At 36.2% G+C, this 17075-nt stretch overlaps 1 protein-coding gene across 2 annotated transcripts in view; it reads right to left on the minus strand.

Annotated features, from left to right (window-relative positions):
• rpn2 (ribophorin II) overlaps positions 1 to 17075 on the minus strand; it is a 29987-nt gene continuing 12912 nt past the window's right edge. The window contains exons 14-17 of one of the 2 annotated variants that reach the window (XM_052110983.1): positions 15978 to 16073; positions 15711 to 15786; positions 14996 to 15125; positions 1 to 530 (exon numbers count right to left, since the gene is read on the minus strand). In XM_052110983.1, the coding sequence (XP_051966943.1) occupies positions 515 to 530; positions 14996 to 15125; positions 15711 to 15786; positions 15978 to 16073 (318 nt within the window). In that variant the 3' untranslated portion in view covers positions 1 to 514. Of the gene's footprint in view, positions 531 to 4224; positions 4328 to 14995; positions 15126 to 15710; positions 15787 to 15977; positions 16074 to 17075 lie in introns of those variants that run through there. The other variant, XM_052110982.1, reaches the window with a different exon arrangement.

Raw genomic sequence — 17075 nt, forward strand, 5'->3', positions numbered from 1 at the left:
TGTTTTTATCATTTTATTTTCATTAAAAAACAAAACAAAAACATGTGATGATTCTGATCTGTGATGATGACTGGGAGAATAATTCCACATTTCTGCTCAAAGAAAACACATTGTTCTGATGTTATAGAAAAAAATAAAAAGGGAGCACATGAATTTGCATTCAAAAACAACAAAATGAATCCCAAAAACCAAAACACAACCGTAGATGAACAGCACAGACTGTCATTAGGTTTACCACCAAACACAACTCACTGTACAAGCTACAATCATCATATATCCCAATGTATCACATTTATCTTACAGTGCATTCAGTTTTCAAATAAATGAGAGTGGAAAAAGTCAAACGGTGTTTCTAAATGAATTAGCTTAAAGCATTTTTGGAACTGATTCAGGATAGTTTAGCCAATAGTGTTGTTTCTCTTTTAACTTCCACCAACACTTCTGTTCCTAGATTTCTTAAAGACAAACATGGATATGAAGCATCCATGGTCTTTTTAAGATGATTTCTCCAACATCATTTTCCTTCGATTCTGAAAGAGAGAACAATAAAGGTTTAGATACAAATTTTCTGAAGGAAATAGCAGTGCTTTGCAAGGTAGCAAAATACATTCTTTAAGTGTAGTTCTACACACTCTCACAGTGAAATCGTAAGGATTCATAAGACTTTTCAAAATTTAGCTAATTCGTATGATTTCATACGACTTTCACTAAAGCCAATGATGTCGCTGGACATTGTTTCCATCTAATGCATGACAATAACTTGCTTCTGTCACACACACAACAGCTTCCTATCATGTTTGCACACTCTAATGATTGGTTAGGTTTAGATGAGGGGTTTGGGTAAGAGCATAATATTAATAAGCATGTCCTTAACGCCGCATGCGCGAAACTCATGCTTACTTCTGCATTACACATCTGGGCATTTGCATGTGATGAAACGCACAACATAACGCTTCTTTACAATGTAAAAAGGCCGCTATAGAAGGTAGATGAGAAAAGATTAATAATTTCCTGTATGCAAATAAATGCAAGAAAGAAGGCCAATATCAATTTAGTATGCAAATGTTATAATGACATACTGTATTTTGCGGAATGTCATTATATTGAATATAGGTCAAAATCACGTTGATGACTAGCCGACATCAATTACTAATAAATTATTTATTAAGCCATATAGTCGCAGGACCTTTCGGATGATAATAAAAAATTAAATTCTTGAAAATAAGGCAACTGTTGGCTACATTTGCTGAACATGCTATAAATTAATGTCAATGCAAATTTTTTATTTAAATGTAACCTAAATGTCTTAGGTCTACTACTCAATGGCTTTTTTATGAACTTGAGGCTGAATATATATCTATATATATATATATCTATCTATATATTAGGGCTGTCAATTTAACGTGTTAATTCAGTGCGATTAATTTTATAAATTATAAATTTTATAAATTCCTGAGAAATGCAAGCTTGTAGTACCACCTGTTTACTCCAGAAGGCAGTAAGTGAAACTTCAGCTGTATGAACACGTGCGGTTTATACAGTGAAGAAAACAACCTTCAGCAGCAACAACACAGACATGCCTTCCGTTCTTTCATTCAAAACACTTGGAGCGCAAATCCGAACTAAGTGATCTCAAGATGTGTTTAAAGATCGAGTATTAAACTTGACACAGTGACCTAAAAATGTTATGTTTATGATGCGACGCACCTGAGACGCTACACAAGCATGTCTGATGCAGATGTAAATTGACGGGTCCTTAAACAAGCACTCATAATAAATCTCAAACTGATTGACAAATTCACTTGTGTAATGGATTGCTGTGAACTGTATGCCAATGATTGGCTTAAGTTCAATAATATGGAAGTAAACAATACATTGTATTCTAAAATCTGCTTTTTGTATTGTCTTATTAATGATCAACTCTTCTGCCACAAGAATGTAATGCATTTTATTTATATATTATATATATAATTGTTAAATATTTAAAGATAACTATGTATAATTTTTTCATCATTATATATTGAATTATGGTTATATGAGGGGCTTTCTCACCAAATATTTGTATATGTGATTAATCGCGATTAACTAATCGGGACACCATGTAATTAATTTGATTACAATTTTTAATCGATTGACAACCCTAATATATATATACACACATATACACACACACATTTTCAATGAAGTCCAGTATTTTCAGTTTTTCAAACTGAATAGCAGAAGTTTAATACTTTGGGTTAGGGGTTTAGCTGTTATTTAGAACAAAACAAGACTAGATTGCCACCTTGTAAGCACTGCAATAAATATAATTTGTATTAGAAAATGATTTGTCAGCAACAGACAACATTACATATTTTGGGGATTCACTACTGAATTGCACCCACTGATAGCATTAACAGCACCATATTCAGCATGGTTTTAGCGACCAATTCGAAATGCATAATACAAATCAATTAATGCTACAGCAATTTGCACAGGGTATCTCCCCCAATCCAGTTTTCATGAAAACAGTCCACTGGACTGTTTTCTGGTTCCAATAGAAGAACTGTAAAAACTACTGAAACGACCTATCCAGGTGGAGAATAACCATATTAAGCGTTGGAGTAAAAAGCAGTTCAGGTTCAACTTCTGTAGTTATTGGCTGTCCTAACAACTTGAAGCAGTTAACGATATCAACGTAAGTAACCTCAGACCATCACTTCATATCATCTACCCATTCGAGCGAGGCAATGTCAAAACACGTTCATTGTAACTCATGTTTTGTTTTAATTTTTATTATTTGCCCATTTGTACTAATTTAATATGCTAAGCATCACATTATCAACTAAAAACATGCTGATGCAAGTGAAAACGAGAACAGGAACATCAACATACCAACGTGGATTGATTATTGTCAGGGACTATATCTTCTGACGGAAGTATTGTATTAATGATATTACTTGAAAAAGTGGTGACCATTTTCAAGCAATAAAGGCATTCGAGGCTATTCCATGTTTTATTTACTTCACAGCTCGCTGGAATATTACGATTTGTCAATGGTGCCATCTAGCAGTCTGAAATTTCTGAATAACAACCGTACATCCACGTGTCAGACTGCTCACCCAGCTATTGTGAGTCATCGTTCCTGCTTCTCAGATCACAGTGCATTATTTACAAATATGCTAATAAAATAAGTTTAACTCAAATCAATTTTTCATGTGCATTTATTTATTTATTTGGTTAATGAGCAGTCAGACAGTTTACAAAATAAACACCAACAGACCTCTGACACACACCGGAGGTGGATTTCAGCGGTTCCGTGATTTATTCCTTCTCACATCATTACATAATTCATCACTATTTTATGTACATGCATTTATTGTTTGAAGGCCATTGTTAGGCATGGCGCGAATATAGCACCGCCTCATATCTTATAGGTTCAAATTTGTATTTACACCTTATTGTGGGCGGTAAAAGCGCAACATTCATGACATTTGTGAATCTGCCGCATTCTATAATAGTCCTCATGTGCATAGAGAGTTGATGTATTAGTGCTAGAACAGAACATTTATGTGTACATTATGTATGCATTATGAACATTTAATGTGAACATTTATAAATTAATTACTGCTTTAGCCTGCTCCTTCAGATGGCATGTTTATTATTTTAACCAATCAGCGAACAGCACGTGTAGAATGCTTTTTCAGAAGGTTGGATCTATGCTGCCTTCAAAAACTGACCAGATAAAGGCATCTCAGTAGGCAGGATGTGATGCAAATATTGGAATCGGACATGCCTTTATGCCTTCCTACTTCTGTACACAGCTATATAATAGTGCTAATGTGGAACAACATTTTAGTGACTTTGCCCCTTTCTTGTAAGTCTTTTGAGTTGTTGCTCATGCAGAACTTTAATCAGGCAATTCAACAACCAAGAAACTTTCAAAATGACAAAAAGGACTTGGGGGCAAATAAAAAAAAGTTACAAACTGAGATCAAGCAATTTATCACACAGGGCCTGAATTGCAGCACTGCACACACTTATGAAGTGATATACAAACATACAGAAAAACAAGTGACCACAACACTGATCAATAAACAGCATGACATGAAAAATATGGCTTGACAGTAAAGAATAGCCATGATGTTTCAGGAAGTTTGTGTCACAAGCAAACAGCCATGCAGAATGTGTTGCCATGAAAAAGTTGATGCCATATAATGGGATGTACAAGTGGCAACAGCAAGCCTTACTTTAGCCTTGAAGACTGGCCTTTCTTTTTTAATAACATACAGGCATTTACCGCAGACTCCTATACTTTGCCAACCTACTACTTTGTTCGGCAGCGATCCTAGAAAAGTGAGGAAAGAAAGGGGATGGAACAAAAACAGGTTAAAGGTATAGTTCACCCAAAAATTTAAATCTGTGCCATTTTTTAACTCTGGACGTGATCACATGCTAGTATAAGGCAGTTAGTTTTAGTCTGTTCCTCACACAAGGCTATAATGGTACACGTCCCAAATGGCACACTTGATATCGACTTGCAGCCTCGTGGCCTTCTTTTGCGTGTTCCCACGAAGTCCACGAGACCGTAGGGTGTGCCATTTTACATTTTAGCACTCAGAAGGGGAGAACTGGAGTATCTGAGCTGGAGGAAAAATAGTGGCGTACAAGGTGTTGTCTACTGTGGATTAAATATTGAATTCAATAAAGCACATTTTCCTGATTGTTAATGATGGATTATTTGATTTTCTTGTGTATCTTGTATCACAATTTAGTCTGATCTGTGTAAATGGTCTAAAACTTTGTTTTATTTTGTTTTCCAGAGATATGGAATTATTTCTATTTGGATTTTCTTGGGGAAGTTTTATGTCCGTAAAATTAACTGAACACTTAACCTTTGTTATTGTTGTTTCATATAATATTTTAGAATTATTGTGATTTGTGTCTCTAAAATATTAAGACAGGAGAGAAAATATTCCTACACATAGCTGCCGATTGTAAGATTGCTTATACTGATGATAGAGCAACGTTCAGTCTAACGGTGATATACACTCACCTAAAGGATTATTAGGAACACCATACTAATACTGTGTTTGACCCCATTTCGCCTTCAGAACTGCCTTAATTCTACGTGGCATTGATTCAACAAGGTGCTGAAAGCATTCTTTAGAAATGTTGGCCCATATTGATAGGACAGCATCTTGCAGTTGATGGAGATTTGTGGGATGCACATCCAGGGCACGAAGCTCCCGTTCCACCACATCCCAAAGATGCTCTATTGGGTTGAGATCTGGTGACTGTAGGGGCCATTTTAGTACAGTGAACTCATTGTCATGTTCAAGAAACCAATTTGAAATGATTCGAGCTTTGTGACATGGTGCATTATCCTGCTGGAAGTAGCCATCAGAGGATGGGTACATGGTGGCCATAAAGGGATGGACATGGTCAGAAACAATGCTCAGGTAGGCCGTGGCATATAAACAATGCCCAATTGGCACTAAGGGGCCTAAAGTGTGCCAAGAAAACATCCCCCACACCATTATACCACCACCACCAGCCTGCACAGTGGTAACAAGGCATGATGGATCCATGTTCTCATTCTGTTTACGCCAAATTCTGACTCTACCATCTGAATATCTCAACAGAAATCGAGACTCATCAGACCAGGCAACATTTTTCCAGTCTTCAAATGTCCAATTTTGGTGAGCTCTTGCAAATTGTAGCCTCTTTTTCCTATTTGTAGTGGAGATGAGTGGTACCCGGTGGGGTCTTCTGCTGTTGTAGCCCATCCGCCTCAAGGTTGTGCATGTTGTGGCTTCACAAATGCTTTGCTCATACCTTGGTTGTAACGAGTGGTTATTTCAGGCAAAGTTGCTCTTCTATCAGCTTGAATCAGTCGGCCCATTCTCCTCTGACCTCTAGCATCAACAAGGCATTTTCGCCCACAGGACTGCCGCATACTGGATGTTTTTCCCTTTTCACACCATTCTTTGTAAACCCTAGAAATGGTTGTGCGTGAAAATCCCAGTAACTGAGCAGATTGTGAAATACTCAGACCGGCCCGTCTGCACCAACAACCATGCCACGCTCAAAATTGCTTAAATCACCTTTCTTTCCCATTCTGACATTCAGTTTGGAGTTCAGGAGATTGTCTTGACCAGGACCACACCCCTAAATGCATTGAAGCAACTGCCATGTGATTGGTTGATTAGATAATTGGATCAATGAGAAATTGAACAGGTGTTCCTAATAATCCTTTAGGTGAGTGTATACCTGAAGTAGTGTGGCTGTGTGTATTTTATAACGAATTGTGTGATCTTTGGCACGTGAGACGAATGGTCTTTCTATACAGCCGTGGCTGTAGTTGCAATTTTGCAACGTTTTCTGCTTCAGTTGTTGTGGTGTTGATTCACATTGTTTCTAGATTATTGTGCACAGTGATCAGATGCATTTTAAATAATTGCAAAAAACTTCATTGGTCAAAAAAAATAACTATCACAAAAACCCAAATTTCGCTGTTTTTTGGCCCTAGAACAGAATGACCAGCTAACATAATTTCACTAATCAGCACTATTCCAACTGTTTTGGACATATGGAAAATCGATAGTCCGGAGAAGAAAAGGTGAACGCTACCATGAGTCCAGTTGTCATGCCAACAGTGAAGAATCCTGAGACCATCCATGTGTGGGGTTGCTTTTAAGGGAGTGGGCTCTCACAATTCTGCCCAAAAACACTGCCATGAATAAAGAATGGTATCAAAACGTCCTGCAAGAGCAACTTCTCCCAATGATCCAGGAGCAATTTTGTGATGATTCATGCATTTTCCAGCATGATGGAGCACCATGTCACAAGGCAAGAGTGATAATGAAGTGGCTCGGAGTTCATTACATTTAAATTTTGGATCCGTGGCCAGGCAACTCCCCAGATCTTAATCCCATAGAGAACCTGTGGTCAATCCTCAAAAGGCGAGTGGACAAGCAGAAGCCCACAACCTGTGATCAACTCAGAGCACTAATAAGGCAAGAATGGATCACCATCTGTCAGGATTTGGCCCAGAAGCTGATATCCAGCATGCCAGAGCAAATTGCAGAGGTTATGAAGTACAAGAGTCAACAATGTAAATATTAACTCTTATTGGCTAAAACATTCAATATATGCAAAAAGTCTTTAAAACTCATGAAATGCATATCATTGTTTTCAAGTATACCATAGAAACATGTGAAAAAAATAATCTACAAATACTGAAGTAGCAAACTTTGCAAAACACAATATTTGTCACTGCCAATACTTTTGGCCACAGCTGTACATTTGACGGCATTATATGCACCTGCCTGTAAACATCCATGTGTCTGAATCATGTTTATTTGTTCTACAAACATTTTAAAACAATGGGGTTTTGTTGTTGTAAAATGTGCACTGTTTTTTTAAAGGTTCTTAAGATGTATAATGCTATATTGTCACTGTAAGTCCCTTAGAATTATTTAATACAAACTAATACACAAGCGTTAGTTTAAAGTGTCTTTCTTTACCCGATCAATGGCTACTTTTAAATGCACACCAATACTCTGATTATTGCAATAATCAGAGTATAAGAAATAATCAGATTAAGAGGTTTACATGATTTGGGCAACCTTTTCAATTACGTTTACATGCTACTAGTAGCCATAACTCCGATTATTCACTGAGAAATGTGACATTTTAATGCTTCTTTATAAATTAATACTAGTTTCAAAAATATATCTTTAAATGTAGCTCGTCTGTTTTGATTCACAAAATTTGTTTGTGAATCAGAATACACACTGTGGATTTTCTTGTGTTCCGCCCACAATGACAAACTCATTAAAAAAATAATTTTTCCTTGCCATTATTTTGAGGATATGGTATATTTTTATTTCAGACTGCAACCAGACATTCACAACTTAATATATTTTCTGTTGGCATGGGGCTGTAGATTCTGCAGTGGAGAAGAAACACTGCTGGCAAATGATGCAAGTAATTGCAGTTTCGCACGAATCAGAAGTGCAGCTGGCACATCGGTTTTGCAATGTTTACGAAATTGCGCTTGAAGGTATCATAATCCATCCGCAGCGCAGGCACACTTTGGTCAGAGTGGATGAAATACGATAAGTGTTTACATACATAAAGAGATTCAAATAGGCACTCCACATATCTTCCTGTGATTATAATGTGCATAATCACAATAAAATAAATCGCTATACTCTTAACATGAGCTACAGTTTTAATCGCAGTAGTGCCTTAATCGCATTGCGGGTGCATGTAAATGTATCCAACATAACTGTACATGCTGTTTTAAAAATTATTTGAAAATAAATGAAGTCAGAAGTTTACATACACCTTAGCCAAATACATTTAAACTCAGTTTTTAGCAATTCCTAACATTTTGTAATAGAAAGCATTCCCTGTCTTAGGTCAGATAGGATCAATACTTTAAGAATGTGAAATGTCAGGGGGGCCTGGGTCTCTAAGCCAGTATTGACGCTGACTACCACCCCTGGAGTTGTGAGTTCGAATCCAGGGAGTGCGGAGTTACTGCAGCTAGGTCTCCTAAGCAACCAAATTGGCCCGGTTGCTAGGGAGGGTAGAGTCACATGGGGTAACAACCTTTTGGTCACGATCAGGGGTTCTCTCTCTCAATGTGGCGAGTTGTGTGTAGATCGAGAGTAGAGCTGCCACCCACATCCTTCACTGTTAGGATGGTGTCCTTCAGCCTCATCCTTTTTCCTCCAAACAGAACGATGTTTATTATGGCCAAAAAGTTTAATTTTAGTTACATCAGACCAGAGGAAATTTCTCCTAAGATCTATGACCCCATGTGCACTGAAGTCTGGCTTTTTTATGGTGGTTTTGGAGCAGTGGCTTCTTCGTTGAGCAGCCGTTCAGGTCATGTCGATATAGCACTCATTTTACTGTGGATATAGATACTTGTCTACGCGTTTACTCCAGCATCTCCACAGGGTCCTTTGCTGTTGTTCTGTGATTGATTTGCACTTTTCACACCAAACTACATTCATAATGCAAATTTCTAAGTGAATGTTAACTTCTGGCTCACTGGAATTGTGATATAGTCAATTAAAAATGAAACAATCTGTCTGTAAACAATTGCTGGAAAAATTACTTGTGTCATGCACAAACTAGATGTCCTAAATTACTTGCCGAAACTATAGTTCGCTAGTATAAAATCTGTGAAGCCGTTAAAATATGTTTTAATGACTTCAACCCAAGTATGTAAACGTCTGACTTTAACTTGATATGAAAAACAACGTAAAAAAACAAAAATAGTCTTCTGATTGAAGTCTGTCCCAAATGCACACTTTTAACTTATGCACCCTTGTGGACTTGCTAACTTGTGCCCCATCTGTCTGCACCAAAGTCTGGACTCTGGAAGACGGCGAGGGCTTTAGGGTGCCATTTGGGACAGGGCCATTATGGCTTTAGAAGACTTTATAGCACAGGAGTTGTTTTAGGGCAGTCAGAAGGGCTGAGAAACTAAATTAGAATTTATCCACAGAGTATACAAATCAAATTTTGGTAATATTTCAAATTATATAAAAAATTTAAAGACATTGTAGGTAGGGGGAAAAATATCTAAAAGACATCCGATTTTTAAATCGACTTTGTCTCCCATGTCCACAAGAGTGCACGATTTATGAATATAAACTAATCAGCAGTGTTGTAGTGGCCATTTATTGCAACAAACATATCTGGCTGTTAACAAATGTGTGTAAAACGATATTTAAAAGAATTTTCTTAAATATTAAGAAACAAAAGTAAAACGAGAATAGAAACTTCAATAGATGGTTCTATGTTAACGGAGTGTTACACAGTTGCCTATACCAGTGCCATAGTACTAGCAAGCACTCAAGCTTCAAAACTATCGGACTAGTACTAGTGCTTCTCATTAAATACAGTTGTATGTTCATACCTAATGTTTAGGCAGCAAAACACTGATAAGAGAGCAAGACATACTCAAGACACGACTGCTAAAGACCTCTACCTCTGTAGGCCGTTCACTCCAAATGAGACATCTTTTTCTTTTTTACTTTAACTTCCATCTAGACCAGGGGTCTTTGACAGCTTTAAAATGTATGGACTACAACCGTTGTAGCACAGTTCACAGCTGTATTGTTAGTCTCTGAATCATTATTAGTGTGCTTTACAACTGGCCACAGCTTTTGAAAAAATGTTCTGAACTGAATGTACTGCCTGTTAAATGAATGGCTATAAAACAAATGTAATTATTGAAATGACAAGGAATCAGTTTAATAGCTAAAATTCAGGAGGGGAAGGTGTTTGTGTAACTACTGTATATTAGAATGTCCCCAACCATCTTATTTTACTCTAACCCTGGATGCGAGTAGACTAATCATATAGAACAGTAAAATCGCTCACAGTAACATTAATTTCTCCATCTTGCTTAAACTAAACTCCAATATCACACAGGAGACAGATTACGCAAATTCCATATCCTTCAATTTCTATAGACTTTTCTGTCAATCATGATTACTCGTCTTATTATTTTTTTTTTAAAAGCATTTTATAGTGATTTTACTATTTCTGGCCAATTAAATATTTTATAGCCAACCATAACTCGTAATTTATATTCATGGTTGAAATTTCCATGACTTCATCCACAGTTTTCTGACAGGTTGCCGACAAAACAATTCTAATTGCCTCTGGACTGTTTTAAATCCTGGTCTCCATAAGAAGCAATGTAAAACTACCAATTCAAGTGCTAGTTGGATTAAAAATTAGTTTAGGCTCAACTTGAGCAGTAGTTGGCTTTCATTCAAGTTGTTATTCACGTAGTCCACATAAACTTCTACGGCTGAGCCACTGTCAATAAACAGTCATCAGGACTCTCTAAAGTATTGGCAATGAGAAGCCACATGGTTATTTTTTTTTCAACTTTTGCAAATACACTAAATACCACATTATCTGCTAAGAACATAAGCCAATGCGAGTAAAAACACTGGAGACCAGAAAACGATAACAGGCTTTCACCATGTTATGAAGCATAAAACTTTTCTGCATTCAGGAAAGGGTGGATTCCATTTCTTTTCCATACCTGTAATTCACATGTTTAAAATTATATTTTATTCCCTGATATTTGTAAGTTTTCCAAGACTATGGGAACCCTGGTCAATGTGCATTTGAATTAAGTTAAACTTTTCTCAACTTTGTAGCATCCTAGTAAAACAATTGACAGAATGGTTAATGTGGAAACTACCAAACTTAAGACAGCACCTACCAAAAGTGAATTGAAAAAAACAAAAAAAAAAACAAGTTAAAATTATTGACCATAATGCCATGTTCTGTGAGTGTGAACATAATTTAAGATACAAGTGTTGGAGTTTGTCTAACACATTAAAGCTAGCGGCAACACGCATGTTTGAAACGCCATTTCCTCCAATTCCAAAAGTTGTGAATGCTTCAGAGTAGTATCTATGACATTTTATACAAAACCCACTTGGGGGGGGGGGACAAATAAAAATTTATATATATATAAGTTTTTTTTGGTATTTTTGCATCCATTTATACTTAAGATTATTTTCCATACCCAGTTTTTGAGAGTAAAGCATATATGTGCAACGGAATCGGATTTTGAGATGGAGGTAGTCCAAATTTATGAGCAATTTCGTCTCAGGGGAAATTCATACTCATTTCTTTTTGCATACGTCTATGATTTGAATTATGGTATATTTGCAAATATAACTATGTACAGTTTATTTTGAAAATATGAGCAGACATTTTGAATATCGGGTGATTGTAGCAGTATGCCCATGACTAACATTTGTATAATAATAATTATAATTAACATTTCCCAAAGAAGAATACACACACACACACACACACACACACACATTACTGATGTGTGCACACAATAATAATTATTTGAACAATGAATATTATTGGTATAAGGATATGATACAAATCATATACATAATGGATAATTATGTATATATAATTGATGTCCTTTATCTCCTGATATACGGCATATATATATATATATATATACACACATATACACACACACAGATAATTTGTAACATTTCTTTGTTACTTTTGTAATAAATGGAAACTATATAAAGAGACAATATGTCTAACATTTAGCAAATATTTGTATATTCTTAAGTCTATTCTATTTGGAGAAATATGATAAATACTCCCTCTCTATAAAAGAATCAAGCGTGCTTTTGTTAACAGGACACTGATGACAATGTAAATCAAAAACAGATTTTCAGATAAGATTTTCTATGCATTGTGTGCAAGCATATATAAAATCAGGGTTCCATTTTAGATGAAGGTTTGCACTCGATTACAGGGAAAAAAAAAAAAAAACACATTTAACTGACTGAACACTTAAGATCTCCCTGTGGTCTTTGAGGGCACTACAGATTAATTCGGTGTGTAATTGCCCACAAAAGGTTGTTAAATAGAAGGGCGTACTGATGGAAACGTAGCTAATCTGTGAAATTAATCTAATCCCACAAGAAAAAAACTGATTGGAGAAAAACACTTTTGAGTGACTCTTGCACAGGCACAGAGCTCATAGATTGCTACACAGGCAAAAGGTCAGAGGATTTAAACTGAACACTCCCAGGAGGACAGAGAGAGAGAGCAGGTCCTCTATTTTGTCAAGTAGTCTAATGCCCATAAGAAGCTGCCTTTCGCAACAGGTCAGAAATTAGTTAGTAGGCTCTCTGTAGGGCTAGTAGATTTGTCAAATATGTAAGTTTTTTTTTTTGCCATTAGGTTTTCTCAATGGTGATATTGCAGTGACTTTCTGATTTCGTGACTTGCAAGTGTGATAGCCTCGAGACATCTCTCATTTTAGGTGCACTCAGTAATTCTGTAGTTTATAGCGCTGACACTTAGTGGTGTAGATTCAGCAAAAGTTTAGTCACTGATGCAACTGCAGAAATGTGCAATTTGCAGTCAGCCATGAAAGCATTCAATGACAGGAGAATGATAAGATAAAGTGAACAATATATGGCTGGATTGGTCATACGATTTCAACATGGCGGCGCCCAGCACCATATGTAAAATAAAGCAGCATTTATTCTAAAACTGATATGACCACATTATTTGTCTCAACTTAAATGTACATCATTATTTCTTCAAAAATACAATTAATTTGATCCGGTTTAGAAGATTAGCAAAAATATTACTGAGTGCACCTAAACAAAAAGGCCATTAGAATTGGTAAAAACCAATATATTTAGCTACATATACATATGTCAATAACATACAGAATTATTATTAGAATTACAAATATAAAACTATTATTCCATTTCAACAGTAATAATTTTCAACCCTTGTAAACATACAACTTCTTTCAAGAACAAATCACACACACACACACACACTAATTCACCAAAGTGGCATTCAACCACCATAATCACAAAGTATAGTCAGGACATTACTGATGTAAATAACAGCACAATCACTATTTAAAAAAATATTTTTTTTCAAATCTAGACAGGCCCCATTTCTAGCAGCGATCACCACAACAGCTTGTCCTTGAGTGGGCAAAGAAACAGATATTGAACAACAGATAATTGGAAAAGAGTGTTATGGATCTTAACCCTACTGAGCTTTTGTGGGATCAGCTAGACTATAAGGTGCGTGAGAAGTGCCCAACAAGACTGCCTCATCTATGGCAAGTGTTACAGGAAGCGTGGTATCTTAACCAGAGTATCTTAACAAACTGACATCTAGAATGCCAAGGATCTGCAAAGCTGTCAATGCTGAACGTGGAGGATTTTTTATTTTTCATGTTATTAATGTCCTGACTATAAATTGTGATCAGTTGAATGCATCTTTGGTGAATAAAAGTACCAATTTCTTTTTCATAAGAGCAAAATCTGTAACTTTTGGCCACCATTGTGTGTAATATATACACACACACACACACACACACACACACACACACACACACAATTGTGTAGGTCCCCTTCATGCCAAAACCCGCATCTGATGCTATTCTTCTCACCACAATTGTACAGAACGGTTATCCGAGTTACCATAGTCATTGTCAGTTCGAACCAGTCTGGTCATTCTCTATTGACTTCTCTTCAACAAGTCATTTCCATTCACAGAACTGCCACTCACTGAATATTTTTTGTTTTTTAAACTGTTTTGTGTGAAAATCCCAGTCAAACCAGTCTGTTTGGCACCAACAATCATCTGTGTGATTATCTAATCAGCCAATCAAGTGCAGGGTTTCTGCAGGTTCAAAGGAATACAATTTAAGACTGTAAGGCCAAATAAAAGAAAAATGTAATAAACAGCCTATATTGTGACCCTTCTCTTTAGTCACTTGCTTTCCAGCAAGACGTGACGCAATAGACCAATGCATTGACACATAAGTGGTGGCAAAAACCATGCGGAAAAAGTAACATTTTATCGGATTACGCTGTTGAAACATTATTCTGAGGGCTCTCGTTGACTGCTGTGGCTTCAAACCATCAACAGAGCTGACTGGACTGAGGATCAACAGTCTCTAGAATTTTCCCAGAATGTTGCCAAAAACAAAAAATATCCAATGAGCAGCAGTTCTGTGGATGGAAATGCCTTGTTGAAGAGAGGTCAACAGAGCCTAAACTGGTTACAACTGACAAAGTCTACAGTAACTCTGATAACCACTCTGTACAACTGTGGTGAGGAGAATAGCATCTCAGAATGCTATTCTGAGATGTGGGTTGGTGCTGTTTTTGTGGCATGAGGGGGACCTACACAATATTAGGCAGGTGGTTTTAATGTTGAGGCTGATCGGTGTATAGAATATAGTGAAAAGGCTGAAACATATAACATAGGTTTTTGATCTGTATTGCCCAGCCCTATCCTCATTTATATAAATAACCTACCAAACTGCACTGCTATAACTGTTGGTGCTGAATCAAGGACAAAAAAAGGCAACATAACTTTGAACGTGCAACTTCTAAAATTGTGTCACGTGCATCTGAAAGTATGCTATGAGGGATAGAAATTGTACCTTATCACAGCTTTCTGTGCCAGCATGCGATTCCCAGCCAGGAATGTGAGACTGCCTATAATGGCCAGATACTTCAAAGTCTGGAACATGTTTAAGTGAGTCCAGTACACGTACATTAGACCCAGAATAGCTAAAAGTGAAAGAAATGGAAAAACAATTTTTTTAAGAGAAAACAAATAATATTTTAATGTGACAATCCAAATCAATCTTTTGCATCACACAAAGATATTGCTGATCCATTTTTTGGAAATCCTTTGTGTTAAAGATGGACTATAGTTACTAAAATGTTGTTATGGTAAAGAAAATATTCATAATCTGAAATAACCTAGGCAGCATGGGTGAGGAATATTATAAAGTAAATGATAATGTACAATCAGCCGGACATAACAAAAATCAACCCCAGAGTGATCAGGACAGGTTGATGGAGGAGTCTTGTATCCCCCGATGTGGTATTTTGTTAAAATGACTTGGCTGACATTTTTACACTTTTTACATGGCTACATAATGAACAAACTGGATGGTTGCACATAAAAAAAATATTTTAAATCAATTGAGAAATGAAACTAGCAAAGCCATGTAGGAAACCAGTTGCCTGGGACAATGTTCAATAATAAAGACTAGCTGTATTATACAAAAATAGCTTACTGCAAAATGTCTTTGACCAATCAGATTTAAGTATTTCAGAAAGCTGCATAATAATACCCGGTCAACTCACCTGCATGGCCTATGTGGAAGAGAATAGTACTGGGAGACAGAGTGAAGTTTGATATATTGGCTCCCAGTTTAAACCACTTAATAGGAGAGGAGAGAAATAAGTGAGAAAGACAAAGAGAATCACAGATTACAGCTATAAAAACCAAATAAAAATGTCACCACAATAATAGATTGCCTGTATAAACATGTCATAGCAGTTTAATTTAATAAATTATTCCAAGTTTTAGGTATCCTTAAAAAAAAAACCTGGTTTCAGAAGAGACCTTACCAGAATGAGCAGGAGCAAAAGTGGGGAAAGGACGAGGGCAGTAAATGCGTTGGACACAACTGTGGGTGGCTTCTTCTCTGGCTCTCTGAAGAGGTGCTACAGAAACACAGGTGCTATCAATAACAGCAACAGAAAGAGGAGATGGGTAGAGTAGGGCTGGGGTGATATAACAAAAAATATTAAGCCTTTTGATGACTAGATTCAAATTGTTACATGGAAGTACAGCAATAATGGAGTTAAAACGTATAAAGGCTTGTTTAACCATACTGTTTTGTTAAACTAAATGAACACAAGGAAGAATCGTTTATAATCATTTTCATTTTATATGCACCAACATAACAATACCAAGTAATAAACAGCAATATTTACGTTCACATTTTTACTGAAACATTTGAATACATGGAAAATGCCACATTGTAAACTCTATTGCTCAAAGTAATTGTTTTGAGTAGGGAAAAAAAAAAATCATCAAGGGTCACTTCAAATAAATTCACTTTAATGAGAATTTAGAACTTTCCCTTTCTTTTGAGTTCACAAAACTGACACCTTTAAGTAACCTAAATTATTTTAATGAACTTGTCCACTTACATTTACAGGAATTTAAATGGTCCAATTTAACTTCAAGTTGGCCAGTTGCCTCTTAATACGCTATATGTTGTAATGGGAGCATAGATGCAGAGATTACTGTGCATTTTTTAACATGCAGCTATGAGGACTTAAATTGAACGGTTTCAAATTTCACCAAAAAACGTGATGTAGGTTATTGGGCATTCCTCGTTCTTCATCTTTCATGCTTTACTTAATCTATTTGTGTAGGGATATCACGACTATTTTTAGTTTGGTTAACTGAATCGGAGCAGGAGATTTCTAATTTCCAGCATGTTTTTTATGCCACTCGTCAGTTAATGTTAAAATGAAGTGTTACATAATGCAAAATGTGAGTACTTTGTGCAAAATGAATGTAAAGGGGAGACTTGTTAGTGTTTAATATTCAGAAGAGTTTGTTACGTTGGAGTTTACCATTATGAGCTTGATGTTAATTTAAGGACAGGTGCATTTTCTATATTGCTTTATGCTTAAATTAGCAATTGTTCAATG

Source organism: Xyrauchen texanus, chromosome 39 (assembly GCF_025860055.1).
Source record: "Xyrauchen texanus isolate HMW12.3.18 chromosome 39, RBS_HiC_50CHRs, whole genome shotgun sequence".
NCBI lineage: Eukaryota > Metazoa > Chordata > Actinopteri > Cypriniformes > Catostomidae > Xyrauchen > Xyrauchen texanus.